Below are 21,697 nucleotides of genomic sequence, written 5' to 3'. Positions count from 1 at the left end.
GTTTAGAATTGCACATGTGTGAGCAAGTGCTCCTGACTTACAGCCCTTTGCCCCACACCTGTGGCCAGAAAGCTGTGAACTAGAAACTAGAAATCTTACCTCGGCCATATATTCAGTAGTTCAGCTTTGGCTAACCATCTTTCTCTGCCTCCCTTCTCCCCACTCCTTCCAATTATTGAGATAATAGTACTAGACTATCTGGCAAGGTTGTTTATAAAAATTATCGAGATAACGTATTTCGAGCTCTTTGGAATGCTTTAAAGCGTTATGTAAATGCCTGTCATTTAGTATTGGAAGTGTCTTGATGCTGTAGGTAGGTGAGAGTAGAAGGAAGGGTGAAATCTTGCATTCATTCACTTCTGTTCTTTTCAGAACATCTTCCTAAATTGCAAGCCAGACCCTACTCGGCTGCAAGGTAATGCAATATCTAAGTTTAATTTTATTTATAAATTGGGTGTCTTTCTTTCTTTCTTTCTTTCTTTGGACCTCATCCTCCTATGATGGAGAAGGCTCCTAAGGTGCTAAACCGGGCTTCTTCAACCTTGGCCCTCCAGATGTTTTGAGACTACAATTCCCATCATCCCTGACTGCTGGTCCTGCTAGCTAGGGATCATGGGAGTTGTAGGCCAAAAACATCTGGAGGGCTGAGGTTGAGGAAGCCTGTGCTAAACTGAAAATGTTTTCAATAAATAACACATTGATCCCAGGCATCTGGAGGCATTTCCCGTATGCCTCTACTTCACTAACTCTCATTGCTTCATTACTGAACAACTAGATGACTCACAGCCGAATGCATAAAAGGAATCATAAAACCCACTGACAAATACCCCTTCCTCTTGGTTCATGTGGGAACCAATGACACTGCAAGCAATAGCCTCCAGAAGATCAAAAGAGATTACGAGGCTCTGGGCAGGAAATTGAAGCAATTAAATGCACAAATTGTCATCTCATCTGTCCTCCCAGTTGAACGACGTGGCCCAGGGAGAGAGGGAAAAATAGTGGAAGTGAACAACTGGCTTCGCAAATGGTGTAAACAGGAACGGTTTGGATTCTTAGATCACGGAATGCAGTTTCTTGAAGATGGACTTCTGGCAAGCGATGGGCTGCACCTCACAACGGTTGGTAGGAACAACAACAAAACTTTATTAGCAAAGCCAACAGGCCACAGCTGTACAAGAGTTAAAAGTAAAAATAGAGATAAAAGGAGGAAAAGAACAGGCAAAAGATGGTCCGTCGGATGAACAAGTCTGTCACTCAGATGGTGGCCCTCAATTTCGCAGCTCTCTCGATGTACCTCGCGACCTTCTCTGTTATCTGACTTTCCGTATCAGATAATAGAAAATACAGTGTAATGTCTGATGAACGGCCGGGGTTGGAGAGAATGAGTGGAGTAATAATCTCATTCCTTAGGTCTTTGTAGAGGGGGCAAGAAAGAAGGACGTGAGACACTGTTTCCGTGTTACCATCTCCACATGGGCAGAGTCGTTTTTCAAATGGAGTCTTTTGGTAACGACCTTCGAGTACAGCAGAGGGAAGAACATCCCATCTAGCCAATGTAAAGGCACGTCTGTATTTCGGGATGGTTAGTTTAGACAAGTATGAAGCTGGAGAGTCAAAATGAGAAGGGGGAAAGTAGGTATACCATGGGCACAGTTTCTTTAAGATGGTCAGGTTGTTTTGTCGTTCGATGTCTTTCAGGCGCTGGCCTATTAGACTCTTTGCTTTGATGAGGCCCATTGATAATAGGGACTGTGAGTGCAGACCGCATGTAAGGAGTTTTTGATGCACGGTTTTGAACCACTTGCTTTTGTGAGAGTCTTGCATTACTAAAGGCAGTAGACCAGGTGGATTCAGATTAAGACGAAGCCAATAGTTGAATGTTCTCTGCCAAGTCCGAGTTTCCACAGATGGAAGGCAGGCCTCGAGTCTTAATGCTGCGTTGGGAACACAGGGGGGGACACCGAGAATCTGCCTTAGAAATTTAGACTGGACAGACTCAAGACTGGAGCAGTGGTTCCCCGTCCAGATTTGGGCCCCATACAGTAACTGCGCCAGAGGTTTTGCTTGATAAACTTCAAGGGCTGCTGGGATGTATCTGCCCCCCTTCGTGTAGAAGAAGCGGGACAGCATCTTGATACTTTGAGCTGCTTTTTCTTTGGCACATTTTTGATGGACATCCCAGGACCCAGTCGACTGGAAAACGATACCCAGATATTTGAAGGCTTTGACTTGTTCAATTGTCTGGTTATCCATCCTCCAGCTATACTGTCTGTGTTTCCTTGCAAAAACCATAGTTTTGGTTTTCTGATAGTTTATTGCAAGTTGCTCTCTCCTACAGTATGCTGAGAATTCACCTATGAGCCTATTTAAGCCTATTCTTGTTCGGGATAGGAGTATCGCATCGTCAGCGTACAAAAGCACTGATATTGCTTTGTCAGCCAGTTTGGGGGCGTGGAAGTCCGGAGATGACAAACAGTTAACCATATCGTTGATGTAGATGTTGAATAGAGCTGGGGCCAGGATGCAACCTTGCTTGACCCCCTTACTGACAGAAACTGGTCCTATAAGATGGCCGTTTAACGAAGTTCTTACATGCAGCACCGTGTCTTTATACAAACAGCTCATCAGAAATAATAGTCTTTTGTCTATACTTGATGTGCTCAATTTATCCCAGAGTCTTACACGTGGAATTGAATCGAAAGCAGCCTTTAGATCGATAAAGGCTGCATATAACACCCCACGGGATTTTTTGGCATATTTGTCAATTAGATAGGCTAAGATGAAGCAATGGTCTATGGTGGATCTGCCTTGCCTGAAACCCGCTTGCTCTTCCGCTAGAATGGCTTCAGTTTCCAGCCAGCTAGTTAGCTTGGTATAAAGATGTTTGGCATATAGTTTGCTCGGTATAGGCAGAAGGCTGATTGGTCTATAACTTGCCGGGTCTGTCATGGGTCCTTTTTTATAGATTGGGATAATTATTGCCTCAGACCAACCATCTGGGAGTAAACCCGTTGAGTCGATCCAAGAAAATAAAGACGCCAGCAGGGGGGCCCACCAGCCAATGTTGGACTTCAGAAGTTCAGCAGGGATGTAATCATTCCCTGGGGCCTTGTTGTTCTTTAGTTGTGCGATTAAATTCTCAACTTCCTTCGCAGTTACTGGTGGCCAATGAGGTAGGTCCTCCAACTGGATGCATAGTTTGTAATGTTGGGCTTCCTGGTCATAGAACAAAGATTGAAAATGGCGCAACCACTCCATTGGTTCCACTGTACAGATGGAATTAGTACGCTCCTGGTCCAGTAGACCAGATATGGTTCGCCAAAAACAAGTAGTATCTTTCTCGTGCGATGCCTTAACCAAACTGTGCCAAGCGGCTCTTTCAGCTTCCAATTTCTTTCTCCTTAGTAATTGTTTGTAAGACCGTCTCAGATAAATATAAGCGTTAAGTAGGGGGGCAGTCCCTGATTTCCTGTATCTCCAGTAGGCTGTTCTCGTTTGTCTCCTTGTTTGCCTGCACTCCAGGTCAAACCAGCTAGCTCCGTCCTTTGCCCTCTTTGTAGCGGAGCAATGTATCACTGTTGTTAAATGGGGTTTCAATCTTTCCAAAAGTAATTTAAAGCGTTCCATGATCGCAGCTACTGAATTGCCTGATACGATAGCGGAGCGAATACGCTTTAACTCCACTGACTGAAGAAGGAGGGTTAGATTTTCATTCAGTATTGGGGACCATTTAAGTCTTTTGGGGGCAGGTATAACCAAATTTGCAGAAGGTATATATTGTGGCTCGGCAATAGAATAGTCAAAAGGCCGACCTGCAAGCTCTAAAATTAGAGGCAGGTGATCACTCAGAATATTGTGGCCCACTTGGAACTTCCTTACAAAGCTGTGAGCAAATCTTGAGATTAAGATATAATCTATAACGCTTCCCCCAGCCTTGGAGAAATGGGTATATTCCCCGGGGCGGTCCCCCTCTATATTGCCGTTTAATATCAGCAGTTCCCTCCGTCTGGCAGCCTGCACCAAGCAGAGACCTGAGAAATTACTTCTGCTATCTTTGGACAGTCGTGTCGCGCCAATATCCGTCAGTTCTTCGGGGTCCATAAATTGGTTGAAATGAGTGTATAGACTGTTGTCATCTGTTCCTATGCGAGCGTTGAAGTCTCCGCACACAATGGTCAGGGCAGACGGGTAAGTAGATTCGAGAGGCTCTAAAAACGCCTCTAGCTCAGCCCATGTAGCCTTGACAACGGGGTTTTTTTGGCCTGGGGGAATATAGACATTGACCAGCAAGAGAGTAGTTCTCTTGAAGCTAAGTAGAGCGGCTGTTGCTACAGAATTGCAGCTAGGTAGGGCTGTTAGAGAATGCGCCAGCTCCGTGGAAATGAAGCAAGCTAAGCCACCACTAGATCTGCCGCCCCTCAGAGATGGAGAGGCAGGCAGGTAGTGGCAGTTATACCCATTAAGAAATATAGGGTCATTCTGCCATGTCTCCTGAAAGAAGATGATGTCAAATTGCTTAAGGTAACACAAAAATTGTTGGTTATTTTTCTTGGCGTGCCAACCCGCGATGTTCCAAGACAGCACTTTTAGGCCCCGGGCCCTTCGGGGAGCTGGATCTATGACACCACCATGTCCAGCAATTCTTTGGTGTCTAAAAAAACACACCCGTTGGCTCTTTTCGGGGCTGACTGCTTGGAGAGAGTGTAGTGGTCCTCTTTTCTTGGTGATTTGGGGCTAGTTTTTGGAGTTGAAGGGGAAGCTAATTCACTCGGAGACAATTTAAGATAGCTGTGCCAGGAGCTTTGAGGTTTCACACCTTGATTTGGTCTTACTTTATTGTACATCACAGGGGGCTCAGATTGTAATTCCACGTCTACACATTTAAAGGTGCCTCCCACTGTCTTCTTATCCACCAGACATTTGGGAGATATGGGTTGCACATAAGGGTCCTTCATTGTCTCACCTTGATCATCCTTTTTTTCTAGTCTGCTTCGAAGTAGATCAAGTCTTTTCAGGATCTCAGTTTGAGCTGGGGAATGCAGTGACCAAAATCGCTTTATCAGCGAAAGTTCTTCTTCCCAAGCGGAGTCCTCACTATCCCACGTGAGAGGCCCGACGCTAGTTGGATGAGAGGCTTCCTTTTTTTCATTTGGTGCTGTTTGGTGGGGATGATCCTGCTGGAGCTTATGCTTTCTATTTCGATGGTTTTGGTGGTTGGTTTTTTCCCCTTTGTGAACTTCCATTCCTATGCTCTTGGGCCCCATCAGAGAGGTTGCAGGTGCTCTATTTTCAAATATTCTTAATAGGACTATTCTTTCTTTTTTGAATAGGTTTTTAGCTCTAAAGATGAAACTGGCCAGATTATGATCTAAAAAAGTAATCAATGCTCGTACCGAGCAATCATCTTGATGTAGATACTCTATAGCGGCTATGTCAATTGCTTTTACTACCCCCGGTAGAATGCCACTTATAATGGACAAAAAGTGGTCTATACGGTCCAACCCTGCATAAAATCTATGCGGTTTAGGGTAGTTAGCAAAGACAAGCTTTTGTGGGATTAGGACTAAACTCCATTCTCTTTTGGGACACAACATCTGTCGAACTTGGGAGGAGTGGTTCCCCTCAATAGTTTGGGTCGCCTGCTCACCTCTGTCTGCAGATTCTGTGCTGGCCATAAGAGGACTCTGGGGCGGTATAACTGCAGATGGATTAGTTCCTTTGTCCCAGCTCGGTGTTGATTCTTCAAAGCTTGATTTGGATTCTTTTATGGGTGTATCTACTTTACGTGTCTCTTTGATGGCACTCGAGTTGGATTTGTTTGTTCCACTTGTGGAAAGAGATGGAAGAAGGTTAAAGAGCTTCTGCCAATATTTTTTACAGGTGCGGTGAGTTGTCTTAAGCCGCCTTGGGTTTTTCATGTTTTTGCTTTTCTTCATCTTAGGCTTGGCTTTTTTCCTCCGGGGTTTGCTGGGGAGAGGTGGATCCGGGCTGGCTAGGGGATTTGTATTCTGGTCTGAAGCGCTCACATGTTGTTTGAAATTATCCACTAGGGTCAGGAGCAGCCCGTTTGTTATCGCTAAGAAATTTTTAACGTTAAGGAGATCCTTAGAAATCTGGTATATCTGCTCCTGAGGATAATCACCCCACATTTTTGTTCCGCAGTCATTGGCTTTCAGCCAATGGGTTGAAAGATTACCTCCAAGTTCCAGCGGTGACAAATGAGGATTGGCATCAGGTGTGTTGGCTGTGTTAACCTTTGTAGCATTCTCTGCTATGGCAAGTTCTTGGGCCAGATTTGTTGGGTGGTTTGTCCTCTTGTTGTCTGTTTGCAAATCCTTTAGCTGTGTTGACCAATCCAACACTGTGAGTGGCAAAGGCATAGCAACATCTAGGATACTCTCATTCTGAGTTCTCTTGCTCGAGTCTTTTTGAGGAAAGTAGCTGGTAATTTTACTTTGTCTCCTTCGTCGCTCCATCGGGCTCTGCGGTGAATTAGGCAAAATTCCTTGGTCCTTGTATTTTTTCCTAGTGAGGACCATAGTGGGTATATGGGTATATATGGGTGTATGGTAGGGGGTGCTTGCTTAACGACGGCTTATCTCTTGTTCTAAGCTGGAGTAAACAGTAGCAGAAGTGCCGATTTGTGGAAGTTGCCTCCTAAACCTCTCCAACCTCTCCAACTTGTTAGTTTCTCCAGCAATTTACATCGGGACTTGTGAGGTATCAGTCATTTAAAATGTTAGAAAATATTACTGGTCTTAAGCTTTCACACTGTGCCTTGTTTCGTTTAAAATTCAACTAGGTCTTTCTCCCTCATTCAACAGCCTCACGGCGTGACCAATAAAGTAGCTAGGCAGTATAACGAAGCAGAAGAAAAGAAAACAAAAGTCCCTTGGAATAATTATCGGGTTGAACTTGCCTTGTGTTTCTTGGGGTTATAGCAGCTTCAATTCCTTCCTTTTTTTATAGATAAAAGCTCGGCGTCCTTCCGAAGGAGTAGCTGACCTCCCCCGTCTGCTAATTACCAGCTCCGTGAAGATAGGGCGGCTTGCTGAGCCCCTTTTGGATAAAAATAGGCCTTTGGCAGTTAATAAAAAAGAGTGATAATTTAAAACTGCTAAGCTCAGTTAAAAATTTAGAAGAGCTGATAAATACTAATAAAACTATATATCAACGCGGAGTAGTTTCTTGCGGCTTTCCTCTCTTACTTCAGACAGTTTTTTTATTATTTCTGGCCAATGGCCATTGCTTAACAAACAAATGCCTTGACTTTAAAGTTAATGCCTGATAGTTTGTTTCCCAAACCAAAATTATTTCCTCCAGTCTTGGCAGTTTGCTCCCTATGCTTCCTTTGTCTGATTAGGGCAGATTTTGCAGTATTTTGGTAGGAATGTTTTTGCAAAAAATCTCAGAAACCTCATCAGGAGGGCTTTAAACTGACTAATGTGGGGGAGGGAGACAGTGCTCCTGAAGGTAGGAGTCTATCAATTGATGAAGATGATCATCCAAATGTCATAGACCGAATGGAGCAAACAGCACGCAGACCTAGTGGTGGGAGGAAAAAATCCTTAAATAAGAGACACGGGGGAATGATTAATGGACTTCAATGTCTGTACACTAATGCGCAAAGTATGGGAAATAAACAAGATGAGCTTGAGCTCTTGGTACAGCAAACTAAATATGACATAATAGGCATCACTGAAACCTGGCGGGATAAGTCCCACGATTGGAATGTAATAATGGAGGGATACAATCTATTTCAGAGAAACAGACCAGACAAGAAAGGAGGAGGAGTGGCGTTATATGTCAGGGATGTGTATACCTGTGAAGAGATCCAAGATTTAGAACCTCAAAGCCAAAGTGAGAGCATTTGGGTCAAAATTAAGGGAGAGAAGAATAACAGTGACCTCATTGTGGGAGTTTACTATAGATCCCCAAGCCAAACGGAGGACATAGATGATGCCTTCCTGGAACAGATGGCCAAGCATGCAAAAGGAAGGGAGATAGTAGTAATGGGGGACTTCAATTACCCGGATATTTGTTGGATGTCAAACTCAGCCAAGAGCATAAGGTCAAACAGATTCCTCACTGGCCTTGCAGACAACTTCATTGTCCAGAAAGTGGGAGAAGCTACAAGAGGAACAGCCATTTTAGATCTGGTCCTAACCAATGTTGATGACCTGGTTAGTGGGGTAGAAGTGGAAGGATCATTAGGCGCGAGTGATCATGCTCTTCTGAAGTTTACTATACAGCGGAAAGGAGCAGCCAAGCATACTAGGACTCAATTTCTCGACTTTAAGAAAGCCGACTTCATAAAACTTAGGGAAGTGCTGGGTGAGATCCCATGGACAGTAATACTAAAAGGAAAGGGAGTTCATGATGGCTGGGAGTTTGTTAAGAGGGAGATAGTAAAAGCACAACTTCAGGCAATACCAATGAGACGGAAACATGGAAGGTGCCTAAAGAAGCCAGGGTGGCTATCTAAAGAACTTTTAACTGAGTTAAGATTAAAAAAGGATGTGTACAAAAAATGGAAAAGGGGGGAAACCACCAAAGAGGAATTCAAACAAATAGCCAGCACGTGTAGACACAAAGTCAGAAAAGCTAAAGCACAGAATGAACTCAGGCTTGCTAGAGAGGTTAAAAGCAACAAAAAAGGCTTTTATGGGTATGTTCGTAGCAAAAGGAAGAACAAAGAAACAGTGGGGTCACTCAGAGGAGAAGATGGTGAAATGCAAACAGGGGACACAGAAAGGGCTGAACTCCTCAATGCCTTCTTTGCCTCAGTCTTCTCCGATAAAGAAAACAATGCCCGACCTGAAGAATTTGGAGCAAATGATTCAGCAGAGGAAACACAGCCCAGAATAACTAAGGAGATAGTACAAGAATACTTGGCTAGTCTAGATGTATTCAAGTCTCCAGGGCCAGATGAACTGCATCCAAGAGTATTAAAAGAACTGGCAGGTGTGATTTCAGAACCACTGGCAGTCATCTTTGAGAATTCCTGGAGAACAGGCGAAGTCCCGGCAGACTGGAGGAGGGCAAATGTTGTCCCTATTTTCAAAAAGGGGAAAAGAGAGGACCCAAATAATTACCGCCCAGTCAGTCTGACATCAATACCAGGGAAGATTCTGGAGCAGATCATTAAGCAAACAGTCTGTGAGCACCTGGAAAGGAATGCTGTGATCACCAATAGTCAGCATGGATTTCTGAAAAATAAGTCATGTCAGACTAACCTGATCTCGTTTTTTGACAGAATTACAAGCCTGGTAGATGAAGGGAACGCAGTGGATGTAGCCTACCTTGATTTCAGCAAGGCATTTGACAAGGTGCCCCATGATATTCTTGTAAAGAAGCTGGTAAAATGCGGTCTTGACTATGCTACCACTCAGTGGATTTGTAACTGGCTGACTGACCGAACCCAAAGGGTGCTCATCAATGGTTCCTCTTCATCCTGGAGAAGAGTGACTAGTGGGGTGCCACAGGGTTCTGTCTTGGGCCCGGTCTTATTCAACATCTTTATCAACGACTTGGATGATGGACTCAAGGGCATCCTGATCAAATTTGCAGATGACACCAAACTGGGAGGGGTGGCTAACACCCCAGAGGACAGGAACACACTTCAAAACGACCTTGACAGATTAGAGAACTGGGCCAAAACAAACAAGATGAATTTTAACAGGGAGAAATGTAAAGTATTGCACTTGGGCAAAAAAAATGAGAGGCACAAATACAAGATGGGTGACACCTGGCTTGAGAGCACTACATGTGAAAAGGATCTAGGAGTCTTGGTTGACCACAAACTTGACATGAGCCAACAGTGTGACGCGGCAGCTAAAAAAGCCAATGCAATTCTGGGCTGCATCAATAGGAGTATAGCATCTAGATCAAGGGAAGTAATAGTGCCACTGTATTCTGCTCTGGTCAGACCTCACCTGGAGTACTGTGTCCAGTTCTGGGCACCACAGTTCAAGAAGGACATTGACAAACTGGAACGTGTCCAGAGGAGGGCAACCAAAATGGTCAAAGGCCTGGAAACGATGCCTTATGAGGAACGGCTAAGGGAGCTGGGCATGTTTAGCCTGGAGAAGAGGAGGTTAAGGGGTGATATGATAGCCATGTTCAAATATATAAAAGGATGTCACATAGAGGAGGGAGAAAGGTTGTTTTCTGCTGCTCCAGAGAAGCGGACACGGAGCAATGGATCCAAACTACAAGAAAGAAGATTCCACCTAAACATTAGGAAGAACTTCCTGACAGTAAGAGCTGTTCGACAGTGGAATTTGCTGCCAAGGAGTGTGGTGGAGTCTCCTTCTTTGGAGGTCTTTAAGCAGAGGCTTGACAACCATATGTCAGGAGTGCTCTGATGGTGTTTCCTGCTTGGCAGGGGGTTGGACTCGATGGCCCTTGTGGTCTCTTCCAACTCTATGATTCTATGATTCTATGATTCTATGCATGAAGGAACTTTTTGGAACCTGTTTTTTCTGAGACATTACAGAAATTCTGTGTGTGGTGCTTATTCTGTGATGGCTCATTGGTGCACGCAAGTAACAATGTGATGTTACAACAAGATCCTCAGTAAAAATCATTTTAAAGGTCTTGTATAACCATTATCAGGAGAGAAAATGATTTACTTAATTTTTTTTCCCAGATGGGGTTTTTCATACCCATTTGCAGTGTGGGGGGTGAGATGCAATATCTTCTCACCTGACCTTTCCTACACTGAGATAGTTGTTTCCTTTAACTGTCCCAAGCGTTTGATTTCCTTTTAATTGTTTCATTGCAGCTCCAGTTTATTTCAGTCTGGAAAGATGAGTTTCATCTTTAATGTTCTGGAGTTTCCCACCCATCTAGGTGAACTGCGAAGAGGGGTGTGCACCGGGTGGCTGCTTCAGCTGGTTTCCCCAATCCTTCAGTCAAGTACAAAAGCGGAGGAGCTCCTAATTCCAAAGGTATCAGAAGAAAGCTAAGTTCTTGGGCATTTCTTAGGGTACAGACAGAGCTTGTGTGTTCCTAAATAAAGGCCATCTTTTCCACTTTGTTATGATTTGGGGGCTTGGAAGCGGCAGCAGTAACCAGACTGATGTTGCAACTATTTTAGGAAATGGAGTAGGTTTTTCTTTTCTTTAGATGAATCCAGTTAATAGGATTTTCCAGTACCTGCATCTCTAACTGTGGGGCCTGGGGCTTGCAGTTGCATCCCACTTTGGAAGTAAAGGAGGGTTGCATAAGAAGTGAAAGAACCAGGAAAGGACATGTGAAAGATGGATGTATATGGTTAAAAATGAAAAGTAGGTTTTGCATGGCAAGTTTTAGATCCAGACTTGAAACTGCTGAAGTCAGTATTGTTCTAAGACAGACTGAATGGTTCAAGGAGGAATGAACATTCTAGGTTTCCTGCTGGAGTCGATGATTGTTTTTCCACCCCTCTGCACCTGATGTGTGGTTTAAAAAACACAAAAAGCTCCTTACGACTTAGTTGACAGGATGGTCCAGGATGGAGCAGCTAAGCTGCTCCTGGGGGAGACAGCTCACTCTTGCATATTTGGGTCATTTAAATTGAGAAAAAATGGGCAATTAATAAAAGAGTGCATGTTTTCTGCAAGTGTTCTGTGGAAGTCTGTCTGGGAGTTATAAGGATTTTGGCATTCATTTGAAAAATGGAAAACTTGGTTACAGGGATTGGTTTGTGGCAGTATGAGGCACTTCGTAGCCCAAAGAGAAATGGCAGCTACTCCAGCTAGTTACTTCATGGCACCCAAATACTTGCTGCTAGCAACAGCAAGTGCCTTGGGTTGTGTGTCACAGCACAGGACTTAATGTGCCTTACAGTTGGAGAAAGAGTGTTTTACATGGAAATTTGTGAAATACCCTGTTTCCCTGAAAGTAAGACGTCCCCCGAAAATAAGACCTACTTCCAGTTTTGCCTCTCACTGTAATATAAGGCCTCCCCCAAATATAAGGCCACCCCGGAATATAAGGCCCCCGAAGCTACCGTAAGGCGTTGTACAGTATACAGGTAATAAATTTCCTCTTTTTTTGTTCAACAATAAATGTGTACCGTATTCTTCTTCGTGGAAAAATAAGACATCCCATGAAAATAAGACCTAGCGCATCTTTGGGAGCAAAAATTAATATAAGACACTGTCTTATTTTCGGGGGAACAGGGTAGCTGTGCTGATTTTAGCTCATGGTGTATCTAATTCTTAGGAAAATGTGGAAGACCTTTATTTTAGTGGGTGTTGTGGCAGTGCATTTTTTAATACAAATCTTTAGAAGAAGGGTATAGTTTATAAATGTATCTGCTAGTTCTCCTCATCTACATTTTAATGATACTGAACTGCATTGTAGATTTCCATATCTTCTCGTCCAGCAAACATTTTTCACTTACCAGAGGATCCATCAATTCCCTTTATTATGGTTGGTCCAGGAACTGGAATTGCACCATTTATTGGTTTCCTGCAACATAGGTAAGCCCATGATTTATATTTTTAAAAAACCTCTCCTCCTTGCTAGCTTGTAATGTTTAGGAAAGTAATTCACAGCACCTGGAGATGCCCGTGGCAGAGGACGGGGGGAACAGAGTGAAAAATACTAGTGGGAAGCAGACAGATTCAGCAATATATATCAGCCACCACAAAGGCACAGAGTCCTTCATCCCCTGAGGCAGGGAAAGTTATCTGGTGTCTTGCATAATGTACAGAAATGGATCTTCACCCACGTAGATTGTGTGGGCTGAGGCTGGGCAGCTGAGACCCTCGTCATGTACTTCCTGGTGACAACATCCCACATGGTTATGACATGTGCATGAATACTGTAACCGCATGATTCTCCTCTCTCTCACACACACACACACGCACACCCCTCTACCTCCAGGGAAGGGGCTCCCCATCTGATGGTCTCCGTGTTTGTGAGTAGAAAGGAGCCCTGTCTTGGGAAAGGGACTCTTAACTTTGTATTGCCACAAGGGAGATCACAGTTAAGTTGGTGGGTTTTGTTTTGTTTTTTATAGTGTGACCATTCCAATTCAATGTCAAAAAAGAAGAAGAAAGGGCAACCATTTTTTATTTATTTTCCACATTTTACTTACCACTGAATTACATTAATCATTTAAGGATTTTTTTCATACTGAAGGGATGTGACTATAAAAGAAGGGGATTGTTGTTTTGCTTTTTTGTTTTACTTGTTTACATCCTGTATTTTATTCTGTGAACCATCCTGAGATCTTATGAGGAAGGGCGATATATAAATCTAATGAATTAAATAAATAATGAGGAGTCTGTTAGATTGGACCATGAAGTGCATCAGTCTCCAGTGTTATTCTCTATGGGATGTTGGAGGCCGCTGGTAATGTTCTGCTGCCTTTCCTTCAATTAATATCTCTTAGGTTTATGAATTGCTTTCTTTTTTAAAAAAGGTAGTCAACGCCACCTTATCTGACATATGCCTGGTCACGGAATGAAGGCTTGATGGGAATGTTGTACACTTTAAGCTATACATTATGACCACAGATGTATGGAAGGGCTGAAATGCAGGATTGCACATTCCAACTCTGTTTTGATTTTATCTGTTGTGTTTTCATTTAGCTCAGTAATTCTGAGCAATGCATTAAGGCTAACAGATTGTTGTTTTCCACACACCAAACACGTTTTCTTGTAGGGTGTGTAGATTTTAATTTTTTTCCCCGCACATCAACCAGGCTTGAAGATCATTGTTGTTGAAGTTAAGCTGTGCATGTACCAAATGTCCTGCCTTCAACATTTGATTCTCATCTTTGTAGTTCTGTGTTTTCCAAATTCACATTTGATTTAACATGATTTTAAAGTGTCAACTTGCTGCCTTGGTTTTTGTAATTTAGGGTAGAGAAGTAGGGAAAATAATCTAGAGACGTATCTGTATGTGGAGCATGAAATTGAATTGTTGCAAAGCCAAATGATTTCTTTTTTAAACTGGGTAATAAATTCTTGGGAAAGTGTTACATGGGACAGCCAGAAGCTGTCTTCCAGAATGAAGGGGAAACAGATTTGCTATCATTACTGCTAATAATGAGAACTCGTGATGTTTAACAAGCTGCTGTGACTAATTTATTCCATATTATTTCAATGGCTTGAGTATTTTATTGAAAGGCAGCTTGTAGCAGCTGTGAATTAAAGTGGGCTGAAACTTTGATGTAGTTAGAATAGAAAGTATTTGAGAGGTATAATGCCACTGTGAGCCCACTGTTGGTGCTGAGCGGATATCACGTAGTGCAAATGGAGAATATGATAACCTAAAGGGAGGGAGTTTGCATTCACCAGGCATTTAAATAGTCACAGACACCTTGGGCAATTTTTAATGAAAAGTTAGGGCATAAATTAATTTTATTTATTTTCATCATTTATTAAAGAAATAAATGCCCTTCATCATAAGATCTCAGAGAGTTCAGAGAGTGGTTCAGAGAGTAAAATACAGGATAAAAACATGAAAGATGAGGAAATTTCACCCCTCCCATATCCAAGAATCTCCTGATGATCTCTGCTGATTCTCCAGAGAGGAGGAGCAGTGTTCTGCTCTCTACTTATTCTGCTCCAGCACCACATCAAAGAGTCAGTCAGTCAGTGTGTTGGAGAGAGAGAGACTGAGTGTTAGAGATCATGTGTATAGATAAGGTTGCTGCTAAGAGCAGCTGCAGACACTCAGTGCAGTGCAGCATTCTTTATGCTTAGACCTCATTTAGCTCTGTATATAGTTGTATAATAGTTGTAGATAGAATAAATAAGTTATTCTACAGAGCTGCTCTCCAAGTCGTTTATACTCTGCTATACTCTGCTGTGTGACGACTGTCTACTTGTGGAAGTGAATCCGGTGCTCACAGCTCTGAGCTGTGAGTCCACGGCACTTTGACCTGTTCCTGTGCAGAAGGTGGTCTCTGGAAGTGCTACCCAGCTTGCCTGGCCCAGTCGGGGCTGAAGTGGATGAGTCCAGTTGGTGACACTGGCTCAAGGGCGATGCTGACAAAAATAAGTAAAATGAAACAACAAAACAATAAACCCCCTTCCCACAGACACATTTAAAAGACTGTAGAATATTAGCCGTGTTGGTCTGCCATAGTCAAAACAAAAAAATTTTTTCCTTCCAGTAGCACCTTAAAGACCAACTAAGTTAGTTCTTGGTATGAGCTTTCGTGTGCATGCACACTTCTTCAGATACACTGAAACAGAAGTTGCCAGATCCTTCTATATAGTGAGAAGGTGGGGAGGGGTATTACTCAGAAGGGTGGTGGGAATGGGTGATTGGCAGATAGCTGTGATGAGCCTGTTGACGACTCTTAACGACTGCAATAGGTCTTACAGGAAAAAACAAGGGGTGAGAAGGTGAAAAATGGCTTTGTCATGTATAATGACAAGATCTCAAAGTAGCTGTTTTACTACAAAGGAATTTCAGAAATAGACTGGAAAGAGAAGCTGCTGAATTGCAACTCATTACCAAACTTAAAACCATGGAGAGACCTGGTCTGAACAAAGACATTGGATTCTTATCTCATTATACAATACTGGAAGGAAAAAATTTTTTGTAGAATATTAATCAGCCCAAGGTCTGGTTGAAGAGGAACATTTTCACCTGGCACCTAAAAATATATAATGAAGATGCCTGGCGAGCCTCGCTGGGAAGAGCATCCCCCAAATGGGGAATCACTACAGAGAAGGCCCCGTTCTTGTGTTGTCCCCCTCCGGACCTCTCTAGGAGGAGGCACACAAAGAAGGGCCTCAGAGGATGAATGCAGAGTCCAATGCGGTTCATATGGGGAGAGGCGCCCCCCCCCCATTCATTTTTAACTTTAATTCAGCAGGAGCTGCATATATGATGTATGCCAGTGCCCCACATTCTGCTAGATCTCCTTCCCTCATGGATGCCCACTCAAGGGCTTCAGACTGCAACAGGTGCCACATAAGAAACCGATCTTCTAGCACCTACACTTTGGAACTCCCTTCCTATTGACACCAGGCAGGCACCTTCAGTGTACTCTTTTTTTGCACTTGCTAAAAACATTTTTGTTCAGGCAAGCCTATACAGATAAGCAAAAGTTTGACAGGTGCTTTTATCTGGTTTTTAGCGTACTGTTGATTTTAATGTTTTTTTTAATGTTTTAAACAGCTGTTTTTAACTGTCTTTTTACTGATAATTTCATTGTTTCATTCATTTTGTAAACCGCTTTGAGGGTGTGTGGTTTTTTACAATCAAGCAGTATATAAATTTTATGAACTAAATAAATAAGTGTTCTCTAAAGGTTGGAACTAGCTTCATTGTTCGTGGCAACCATTCAGCTGCTTTCGAGGAAGTTTCATGCCTTGTGTTCATTCAGGCTGGCTGGCTGGCCCAGGATTGACTGCTTTGGCTGGCAGCCGCTGCTCTCCAGGGTCAGTGACTCAGAAAGGTCCTTCCTCCTCCCCCCCTTTTTCTTTTTTGGCAGTATTTTTATTAAGTTTACTTATCATTACAGTTATTCAATTCATTATTCAAAACATCATAAGATACATAAAGAAAAACCAGAATAATTCAACATCTTTGAAAATGACTTCCCTTCACCTCATTGTGGGTCCTTCTTTTTCTTTTTAACTGTGTCCTTTTTCAAATTCAATTCATTGATCTCACATAACGTAAATTATCTGTCTGTTAACTAATTTGCGAAAATTAAAGCATATTAGAGATTTTGTTTGGGAACAGTGTTTTTCTAAGTGTACTCTGTAAAACTTCCACTCAGTTTTAAATTTTTGGTTTGTTTGATTCCTGATTGCCTCTGTCACCTTTGCTAGTTCCAAGTGTTCACATAATTTATTTTGCCATTCTTCCTTGGTTGGAATTTTCTCTCCCTTCCAATTTTTGGCAATCAAGATTCTTGCTGCTGTTGTTGCGTACAGGAAAACCCTCTTATCATTTGGAATATCATCTGTCAAAATGCCTATAAAAGGCTTCAGGTTTTTTCGCATTTGTTTGTTTTTTTAGTTTTTTATGTTGCAGTTCTGAGCCATTTAAGGCTTCATAGGTCAAAACCAGCACTTTGAATGATGCCTGGGAATTAATTGGCAGCCATTGCAATTGGGCCAGGATCGGTGTAATATTCTCAGACCGCCTTGTCCCAATGATAAATGCAAAAGATTAAATAATAAGGATGAAAAGAAAGGTGTTTCGGGCCTCATGTCTACTTCAGAAATCTTCTTTCTTTAAATTGATTTAAAGAAATGAGGACATCATTTCTAATCATTACTGAGTTCTCTTATTCCAGCCTGCAAGAGGATCTATGAATAGGTTTTTTAATGGTCATTCTGATTCTTCATGTCACTGCAACGTGCCCTCAAGTAACATGTGTAAAAGATTTTGCTGTGAACTGCCGTTAGAAAAGGCACATGGCTCCCTCTTTGACTGGCTTCATCCATATCCCTGCAAGCAGCAGAATCGTTATCATGAGGCCTAGAAACTTAGGAGGCAAAGGAAGGATGTTCACATTTTGCAGCAGTGGGCACAGTCTGGTCCAGAATCCTTCGTGCTGCTATATATGCATGTTTATACCCTGCATGTGGCCTCCATGTTTACTTTAATGGAGGTGACATCTAGATACCTACAGCTCAGCCCATTGCACACTGAATGACTTCATCTAGTGATGTGAGTGAGGAATTTTGTATGCATCTTGGATCCACTGCCCATAAGATGCCACTGAATTGAGTGGTTAGGCTCTCTCCCTCCTCCTTCCTTCCTTAGTGTTTGTCTCCCTGTGTTGCAGTATTGTAGCACAGAATATTGAATTAAGGATCTTTTCAAACAGCCGTGATCAGGAGCAAACCTACTCATAACAGTGCTCACAGATACTTGAACAGAGGAAGTGGAAACTAGATTTGAAGTGTGCCCTTAGTGCAGATAATTAAAAAAAATCAGGGCTGTATGTGCACACTCCCCATGACAAGAAAGGTAGATTGGCTAGATCATGGGTAGGCAAACTAAGGCCCGGGGGCCGGATCTGGCCCAATCACCTTCTCAATCCGGCCCATGGATGAATCAGCGTGTTTTTACATGAATAGAATGTGTCCTTTTATTTAAAATGCATCTCTGGGTTATTTGTGGGGCATAGGAATTCGTTCATTTCTCCCCCCCCCCCCAAAAAAAAAATATAGTCCGACAGTGTCTGAGGGACAGTGGACCGGCCCCCTGCTGAAAAAGTTTGCTGACCCCTGCTAGATGTTATGGACAGTGTTTGGTGAAATCTCAGACCTGATAATAGGGCTTTGTAGGATTTCAGGTAGTCAAGAGTGTTGAAGATAAACTTCTTGGCCTATCCCATGACAAGCAGAGCCAGAATGAATGATGCGAAATAAATGTAAACCAGCATAACGAGTGCAGGCTTCTATCAACTGGGGCCATCTTGAGGTTTGGCCTCCAGCTTCCATCAGCCCCAGCCGGTTGGAGAGAGCTGTAATACAGGATGCAGAACTTGGGTTTGTTTTGTGCTGCTGCTGCTGCTGCTGCTGCTGTTTTTAAGTATAGGGCATGCACAGTCTTAAGTTACAGTTTTTTTCAAAATTCTTTTTCAGACAGAAGCTCCAAGAAGATCACAAAGACTGGACATTTGGAGAGACATGGTTGTTTTTTGGCTGTCGCCACCAGGTCAAAGATTACCTGTTCCAGTAAGTTGTTGCCTTGCGCTCTCTTCCCTCTCAGCCCCCTAAGCTGCTGTGCAAGGGAATTATGTCTTTACCCTTGCAGTGATCCTTAACTTTTATCTTTCAGAGAGGAGCTCAGGTGCTTTGCTGAAAGTGGCACATTAACTCACCTGAAGGTTTCTTTCTCAAGAGACGCCCCAGCTGCAGTAGAAGCTGCCACTCCTAAATACGTGCAAGATAACCTTCGGCTTTACTGCAAAGAGGTTACCAGGATTCTGCTGCAGGAAAAAGGGTATTTTTACGTGTGCGGGTGAGTCATGCCGAATTTTATGAAACTTGGATTTGCAAGAACTTGTAGAACCGTTAACTGCTTTTAGATTAGCAAGAGCTGGGAGCAAAAGATGAGAAAACAAAATTAATGGGAGCCCAGGTGTGCTGGTGGGTTTGTTTGTCTTTTCCTGAAGAGAATACTCCCTTTAGGCACAGTTTCATGACGTCGCTGATTGTGAGAAGATGAGGATTGCAGAAAGAGCTGCCCAGAGAGCTTCTTAACAAGCTGAAAAGTGAACTGGAAGGGAGGGCAGCAAGCTTTGTATGGGGCTTGTTGAGACAAGACAATAGAGCAAGCCAGGGTGCAAGTTAAGGCAACAAGGGTGTTAGAGAGAAATAAGAAGGCCATGTTAGTACCCTAAATGCCCTGATGACACAAGCATAGTCTCCACTCATCTGGCACTAACAGAAGGACTGATTGGTGTCATTTTTACATGGACATGATCTCACCCAGTGGAGCTGCTCTTAAGTTGCATATGCTAACCTAAACTTCATGGTTATTACCATCTTGGTGGTTAGCCCCTGTTATGTCCCATTAATTTCAGTACAGTGGTACCTCAGGTTACATACGCTTCAGGTTACATATGCTGCAGGTTACAGACTCCGCTAACCCAGAAATAGTACCTCGGGTTAAGAACTTTGCTTCAGGATGAGAACAGAAATCATGCGATGGCAGCAGGAGGCCCCATTAGCTAAAGTGGTGCTTCAGGTTAAGAACAGTTTCAGGTTAAGAACGGACCTCCGGAACGAATTAAGTACTTAACCCGAGGTACCACTGTAGTGGGAATCTGAGAATGTGCATAAACTCACCTATCAGTAGAATTTAGAAGTGTTTGAACTTTGGCTGGACCGTGCCTTGTGTCTATAAAATGCATAAACCTTATTTGAGGGATCTTTGAGAAGGTTGGGTAGGCTGTTAACCTAAAGGAAAATGCAGTGGTTCAAGATTGTGGAATTCAAGGCTGTAAGAGGTGCATTCAGTTAGCATTATCAGAGTTTGTACTGAGCCATGACCTCTAATCTCATTAAAGCTTCCACCCCTCCAGTATCCTTGAGTGTAGAACTGTCAAAGTCAGCAGTTTGTGGCGTAGGGCGAGAAAACCTCCTTCAAGTGCCAAATGCTTTGCAGCATCTAATTTTCCTGCAGGTCAATAGCTATTTAGCAACTTAACCTCAAACATCTCAAGAGCCCTATTCTATCCAACTGCCCCTCTTTTAGCTTAGATGCTTGGCAGATGAAATAATGCCTAAACATTGGTCAGATCTTCTAAGTATTTATTTAGTACAAATGTAGTTAATTGAGAGACTTGTTTGAATCCTAAAGCCCTATGGGCATAATCCACTGGGTGGTTCTCCTGCACAAGCTGTATTTGGGGGGGGGGGGGATTGGAAATGTGCAAAAGTATAGCAGTACATTTGAACAACTCCCATTCATTCCAGTGGGGCAGAACCTCCCAGTCTAGCATGTAGCTTAAAGGTTACCAAGTTAAATTCTAAACCTTTGTTATAGTCCAAATTCTGGGGGAAACAGAATTTGTATTTCTACATACACAGTCTAGCAGGACTGCAGAGCAAAAACTTCTGCCTTTTCAGGTGTGCAGTTAGAAAGGGGTAGTCAACTTACAATGGCGTGATTGACTTTATACAATATGTCAGATAATACATGGCCAGTTGACCAGTCAATTGATTTTAAATGTGACCAGTTCTTTTACGCGTGCGCGCACACACATATTGTACTCTTCTCTTTCTGATAATTGTCTGAAAGTGACACCACCTCCATCAACAATACTAGTTTGTCTGCTTGACTGATGATGATTTTTCCCATTTTTTCAGAGATGCAAAGAATATGGCTAAAGATGTGAACGATGCTTTAGTAGATATCTTAACTTCTGAGAGAGGAGTTGATAAACTGGAAGCACTGAAGATGCTTGCTCTGTTAAGAGAAGAGAAGAGATATTTGCAAGACATCTGGGCCTAGGAACTAGCCACTCTCTGCTTACTCCATTTGGCATTGATGATCTGTGGGAAGAGCTTTCAATCTCTTTCAGCCATGGATAACCTTTTTATGCATATGCTGGTTGGTGGTGACAAAAGTCTTCTTGTCTGATACCTAACTGATATTATCCTACTAGCCTGCACAGTTGGAATCACTCATTTCAGAGACATTTTGCACAAGGAAATGAACTCTTCAAATATGCCATCTGTCAGTGCCTTTTAATTTGTAGGTATTTTCTCAGCAAAAGTTGTCAGATGGCGTTTATTTTCTGGCTTGGAGCATCAGATGAAGTAAATATTTAAAGCAATCCTACATATGCTGGTCTTTATCTTCTGCTGATCTGGAGATGCATTCAAGAATAAGGTAGTGTGTGCAGCCTCCACCACTTCTGCTTGGGCAATAGGGTTTTCTTATTGACTGCCTCATCAGAGATCATCCACCCAACTTTTGCACCTTAGGATGGAGGTGGAAATTGTACAGGAACCCAGTCTTTTAAATAAGGAAAACTATTTATAGTTTATTTATTAGCCTTTTAAAGTGTTGATACTTTGTATCAATTTCAAATGATTAATAGGACGATCATGAGATATCCTTACAGAAAAGAGAATAGGACTGCAGCCTTCACATGACTACATAGAAGTTAGAAACAAGATAGACTGGTTTTAGATCACTATGAGAAAAGATACTTAAACCACTAATTTAAATCATGTTTCTTGCTTTGTAATTAATGAATTACCTG

General features: G+C 42.6%; 1 protein-coding gene and 1 long non-coding RNA gene across 5 annotated transcripts in view; both read left to right on the top strand.

Moving 5' to 3' along the window:
• The window catches only part of MTRR (5-methyltetrahydrofolate-homocysteine methyltransferase reductase), a 34,145-nt gene extending 13,162 nt beyond the window's left edge, over positions 1-20,983 (top strand). For 3 of the 4 annotated variants that reach the window (XM_053397525.1, XM_053397526.1, XM_053397527.1), the window contains exons 10-15: positions 373-415; positions 10,787-10,952; positions 12,352-12,470; positions 18,564-18,656; positions 18,760-18,942; positions 20,796-20,983. In XM_053397525.1, coding sequence (XP_053253500.1) covers positions 373-415; positions 10,787-10,952; positions 12,352-12,470; positions 18,564-18,656; positions 18,760-18,942; positions 20,796-20,940 — 749 coding nt within the window. In that variant the 3' untranslated portion in view covers positions 20,941-20,983. Of the gene's footprint in view, positions 1-372; positions 416-10,786; positions 10,953-12,351; positions 12,471-18,563; positions 18,657-18,759; positions 18,943-20,795 lie in introns of those variants that run through there. The other variant, XM_053397528.1, reaches the window with a different exon arrangement.
• On the top strand, positions 14,997-16,769 carry LOC128418089 (uncharacterized). Its single transcript, XR_008331659.1, has 2 exons — positions 14,997-15,075; positions 15,569-16,769. It is a non-coding gene; the product is annotated as an uncharacterized LOC128418089 (long non-coding RNA).
• Positions 20,984-21,697: the final 714 nt, after the last annotated feature.

Source organism: Podarcis raffonei, chromosome 7, assembly GCF_027172205.1.
Source record: "Podarcis raffonei isolate rPodRaf1 chromosome 7, rPodRaf1.pri, whole genome shotgun sequence".
Taxonomy (NCBI): Eukaryota; Metazoa; Chordata; class Lepidosauria; order Squamata; family Lacertidae; genus Podarcis; species Podarcis raffonei.
This window is presented reverse-complemented; position numbering and strand designations above follow the sequence as displayed.